General features: G+C 42.9%; 1 protein-coding gene across 1 annotated transcript in view; it reads left to right on the forward strand.

The window, feature by feature from the left end:
- ccdc17 (coiled-coil domain containing 17) overlaps positions 1-6,000 on the forward strand; it is a 75,510-nt gene that overhangs the window by 13,275 nt on the left and 56,235 nt on the right. Inside the window, exon 2 of the mRNA XM_060829587.1 lies at positions 4,318-4,476. Within this exon, the coding sequence (XP_060685570.1) occupies positions 4,318-4,476 (159 nt within the window). The remainder of the gene's footprint in view (positions 1-4,317; positions 4,477-6,000) is intronic.

Genomic DNA, 6,000 nt, shown 5'->3' on the forward strand with positions numbered 1-6,000 from the left:
TGAATATTTTCTTGGTAAAAACAAGGACTGCAGATGCTGGACACCAGAGTCTAGATCATAGTGGTGCTGGAAAAGCATAGCAGGTCAGGCAGCATCCGAGGAGCAGGAAAATTGACATTTTGGGCAAAAGCCCTTCATCAGGAATAGCTGTACTCCTGATGAAGGGCTTTTGCCCAAAATGTTGGTTTTCCTGCTCCTCGGATGCTGCCTGACCTGCTGTGCTTTTCCAGCACCACTCATCGAGACTCTGAATATTTTCTTGACTGACTTGATACAGGTCCTTGTGGCATCAGTGATGCATACAGAGTCATGGAGGACTCCAGCATGGAAAAAGACCCTTCAGCTCAATTTGCCTATGCCACCCAGTTTTCACAATTTAAACTAATCATGTTTACTTGCATTTAGTCCATTTCCTTCCATACCTATCCCATCCGTGTAGTTGTTGAAATGTTTCTTAACTGACAGAATTGTATTCACTTCCACTTGAAACTTCCACTTGTATCCGCTGTTTCTGACAGCTTGTTCCATATACATACACACAACATCATCTGTGTGAAAAAACTCTACCCCCCCCCCCCCCCCCCCCCCCCAACGACTCTTCTGTACCTCTCCCCTCTCACCTTAAATCTATTCCCTCTAGGTTTACACACCCTTATCATGGGGAAACTCTGTCAGCTATCTACCTTATCAATGCCTCTCATGATTTTATATACCTCTACCAGGTATACACTCTCCTACCCTCCAGTGAAAAATAGTCCCAGCCTATCCAACCTCTCCTTGTGACTGAGATCTTCCGGTCAATGTAGCATCCTACTAAATCTTTTCTGCACACTTTAATGATGGCCTTCCGATAGTAGGAGTTCTGAAGATGGGACACTGGACCCATAACACCTCTAAATATCATCCCCTGATATAAGCTCTGAAGCACTTTATTTCTCCAACAAGGTCAATACTAACATTATCAGGATAATCTTCCATTTCGTGTCTTCACCCAGTTGTTTTTCTGATGTATCTAAACAGCCAAAAAAAATTTTAAAAGCTTTGTTTGATACAATTGAATAGATGAAAGGTCATTTCAGAGTCAACCGCATTGCTGTGGATCTCGAGTCACATGTAGATCAGACTAGGTGACAATGGCATATTTTCTTTTCCTAGGTCATTCATGAACCAAATAGGTTTTTAATGACAATTGGCAATGATTTTGTGGTTGCCATTAGATGAACTTTAAGTTCTCGATTTATTGCATTCAAATTTTGCCATTTGCCATGATGGAATTTAAACTGATGAACCCAAAGCATCAATCTGGGTCACTGGATGACTAGTCCAGTAGCAATTCTATATGACACATCAACAGACCTAACAGAGTGTAAGTGTGTTATGCAGCATCCTGAGGTCAAGTTTGAAACCATTGCCTTGAAATATTAAAGATTTGGCAACATATTAATTTTATTGAGGATGCAGCTACATTTTGGCTGTTTGCAATATAACGTCATCCACTACCAAAATGCAGGAAAATGATTACTTAAAGCAAGCAGTACTAAGTAAAAGAAGGAAAATGATTAACCAAAGCTGAAAATAATTTTCAGTTAATCAAGTTTCTGCTGAAAATACTGCTGCCCTGAGTAGATGAGGACCTGATGTTACCTTTGTGAATGATTTTCCATTGTGTATTCCTCCCTGTGTACCTGATCACAGTTTTGTTCCAGAGGTCCCAAGTCTACTTCCCACCAGGAGTGCTTTGTTAGAAAGTGTTTCTGCATACTCTTTGACTGTACTGGTCTGGTGGCAGAGGGAAGCAGTGACTTTGCTGCTTGACTGCGCTGCAGCTGCCCATTCCCATTCCTCAAGACCCTGCACATTTTATTCTTTGCATTTGCTTAGCTAATGCCATTTGAGAGCCACATTTAGACACTGCCTTCTCGATCCTAATCACACTGCATTAAAAAGATGGTAACATCACATTGCCTCTGCTTCTTTTGCCAGTGGGCGGCACGGTGGCACAGTGGTTAGCACTGCTGTCTCATAGCGCCTGAGATCCGGGTTCAATTCCCGACTCAGGCGACTGACTGTGTGGAGTTTGCACGTTCTCCCCGTGTCTGCGTGGGTTTCCTCCGGGTGCTCCGGTTTCTTCCCACAGTTCAAAGATGTGCGGGTCGGGTGAATTGGCCATGCTAAATTGCCCATAGTGTTAGGTAAGGGGTAAATGTAGGGGTATGGGTGGGTTGCGCTTCGGCGGGTCGGTGTGGACTTGTTGGGCCGAAGGGCCTGTTTCCACACTGTAAGTAATCTAATCTAATCTAAATAACTCAAATCCTTGGATTCTCTTCCCTTCTGCTAATACAAATAATTTCTCTTTGTATGTATTCTCTCTACATATACTGTTTCATGAATTTGAACACATTGACCAAATCTCTTTTCAACTATCTTTGGTGATGCTGGAATTGACTTGTCTCATCCTTGCCACCATTGCCATCCTATCTTCTCTCATGCCTCTGAAACTGTCTCGTTTTCTGAATTTGCATAGGTAATGGAAATGCAAGAAGTGTACACAGAGACTGCGAACTGAGGTGCATAATATTGCTGTGTGTATGTGATTCAGTGTGCATCACAAGATATTCCCTAAATACTAACCTCTAATTTTGGCGTTCATCCTAATCCTAAATGAATTTGAAGTCACTTCAGACTGTTTCTAAAGGATATATATCTAAACTACAAATTAGTATTAGATTCTAACGTTTTGCTCACTGGCTGTGAATTTATACACTTATCCAAATTTTTTCACTTTTTTTTAGTTTCAATTATTACCTTTATTTACCAATGGCATCAATATTACACTATAACATAGATACCTACAAGCCAGACTTGAGCTAAGATTCTAAAACCATTAGCAGAGTAGCAGCGCCAGCTCTTACTCCTGACAGCTCTCAGGCTACTCCCCTTATTGCTGAAAACAAGTTGTCGTTGTACAGAATTTGGTATTAAAATTACAAAAATGCCGCACATCCTTAAGCAGATAAGCAGTAACAAAATGGCAAAAGTTTGCAGAGGAAGTGAAACTCAGTGACATGTCTGTTTAAGCTACATGCACAGCAAAGTGGGAAACCTTGATCCAGCCAGGCCAAATGGTCAATTTGCTTTGGCTAATACATTTAACGAAAGACTAGTGAAAAGGTCATGAGGTAACCTTGCTCAGCTAACAAGTTCAGTATCATTGTCCTACAAAATGGCTTTTTCTTTTTTTTAAAGATATTTTTATTAGAAATTTAATATTTTGACAGATTTACAAAAATAAACAGAACTTTCAAGCACAAACATTAATATAAAAATAGATCTTAAATATATAATCATCAAAATTCAAAGGAATACTACTAAAGAAGAAAGAAAAACAATGAAACTCAGTTAACTACTAATCTAATCCACAATTATCCAGAGTGTATAGTTAAGTCACTTACATCCTTCAAACAAGAGAAAATGTTCTCTAATACACTCATAACAGTATAATAAAAAGGAAACTATTTCCAAACAATAAGAACAAAAAAAAACATGTTTGAATGGAGATCCTCCCCCTTGTTCTCAGGGGGCCTTACTTCCTTTCTAAAGATCCACCATATCCTCTCCCAAACAGTGTCCCACCCTTGACCCGGGCGCTCCTTAACAGGATTTAGATATAATACCGAGCTAGAGTTAACAGTGAGCGCCCCACCCCCACCCCTCCCCACCCATACCTGAGTATATCTGATAACATCAATGCCACGTACAAACACACATAACTATAAAATTACAACTCCAACAAATTACAGTTAAGTATAATAACATAAAATAGCAAGGGAAGACAACCCTGCTCCCAGAAGCAAAAGTAAAGTAGAGTAAAGTATCCACTTCTCCCCACGGAGTGTGGAAGAGGCAAGCCAACATAAATCGTCTCTTACAATTTATTTAAACGAGTCTAAAAGTTCCTTAGCCTCTTCTGGTGATCTAAAATTATACTCGGATCCTTCGTGGTTAAAGCATAACGTCGCTGGTAGCGTAAGGTGTATTGAATATTTAAGTTCCTTAGACATTTCTTCACCTCATCAAACGCCTTCCTTCTTCGTGCCAAATTTTTTCACATTAAAGTATACATATGGAGTCTTGCAATGCAGTACTGTATGCTTACAGAAGTGTTGATTCCCTGCAGATCATTTGTCTTGATGTTCTAACTGCAGAACAATAAAAAGACACTGCAAATTTAACTAGTGGATAATTTGTTCATTTGATGGGTATTCAAACAGACAAAGAGAGAATCTTTATCCCCTAACATGGATGCTTCATATCTAGGACAAGGAAACTAAGAAGGGAAGATTCCAACAGCAACAAGAGGAAGTGAATCATCTTGATATTAATCCACTGAATGAAAGAGAAAGGAAACTCCTGCAGGAACAGCAACCTGAAATTGGTTTGTCTGATGGTCATACCTTTAGAAGATTAACTGAGGAGGTAAGGCAATGTTACACGAATCAATAGGAAACTATATATTAATGAATGAGGGTGCTATGGGAAGAAGTAATAATGAGACTGAAATTAGTGGTGTGTTACAACTGCTAAAACCTGACTACTTAGGTCACTACAATAAAAATGTTGTAGTTTGATCTTATGAACTGCAAAAGGCAAACAAAATTGTCTCATCCAACTTTCTTCCAGCTAGCACACTTCCAAATCATTACAAAAAAAAGAACTGCATATCCTGGAAATCAGAAATTGCTGGTCTGGCAACATCTGTGGAGCGAAATCAGAGTTAATGTCTTGGCTCCAATGACCCTCCTTCAGGGAAGGTGTTCTGAACAAGAGTCACTGGGCCCAAACTTTTAATTGTTTTCTCTCTACAGAAGCTGCCAGACCTGCTGAGTTTCTCCAGCAATTTCTGATTTTGTTCCAGATTATTACAGTTGATGAAAATGTTATTGTTTTTGGTGGGTTGTGTGAATAAACCTGCATCCCAATTGTCTGAGGCAATCACACTCACTGTTACATACAATGAGATGCCTTCCTGGTCTGTTGTTATTTACCTTGCAACTGCAACCATGTAGTAACGGGCCTTTTATATTTTGCTGCACCACAACAGCGTATTTCTACTGATGGCCTTGACAGGTTATCAGTATTGTATTCCAAGTTATATATGTGGCACCAACATCTTTCTCTCTCTCTCTCCCTCTCTCTCTCTCTCACTCTTGTCTGTCTGTCTCTCTTTCCCGCGCCCCCCCCCCCCGCGTTCCATCTCCTGAACCTCTCACTCACACTCGCTCTCACTCTCTCTTCTGCTCCTCTCACTCACTCTCCCCCACACTCTCTCTCCCTCTATCTTGGGCTCTCTCTCTCTTCCGCGCGCACTCTCCCCCGCGCGCTCTCTCTCCTGCACTCTCGCACGCTCTCTCTTTCCCCCGCACTCACTCTCTCTCTCCTGCCCCACACTCGCTCTCTCTCTCGTCGTCCCCCCCACACACACTCTCCCACTCTCCTCCTCCTCTTTCTCACATTCTATCTCCGTCTCTCGCGTGCTCTCTCAGGTTTTCTCTCTCCTGCTCTCTCTTCCGCCCACTCTCTCTCCCCCCCACTCTCTCTCCCCCCCCCACTCTCTCTCCCCCCACTCTCTCTCCCCCTCACACTCTCTCCCCCCACTCTCTCTCCCCCCCCCACTCTCTCTCTCCCCCCTCTCTTCCCCCCACTCTCTTGCCCCTCCACTCTCTTCCCCCCCACTCTCTCTCCCCTCACCCAGCTCTCTCTCCCCCCCAGCTCTCTCTTCCCCCCCAGCTCTCTCTCCCACCCCACTCTATCTCACTTCACCCTTCCCCATCTCTCCCTTCCCCCATCTCTCCCTTCCCCCATCTCTCCCTTCCCCCATCTCTCCCTTCCCCCATCTCGCCCTTCCCCCATCTCGCCCTTCCCCCATCTCGCCCTTCCCCCATCTCGCCCTTCCCCCATCTCGCCCTGCCCCCATCTCGCCCTGCCCCCATCTCGCCCTGC

The sequence above is a fragment of the Hemiscyllium ocellatum genome, chromosome 9 (assembly GCF_020745735.1).
Source record: "Hemiscyllium ocellatum isolate sHemOce1 chromosome 9, sHemOce1.pat.X.cur, whole genome shotgun sequence".
Lineage (NCBI taxonomy): Eukaryota > Metazoa > Chordata > Chondrichthyes > Orectolobiformes > Hemiscylliidae > Hemiscyllium > Hemiscyllium ocellatum.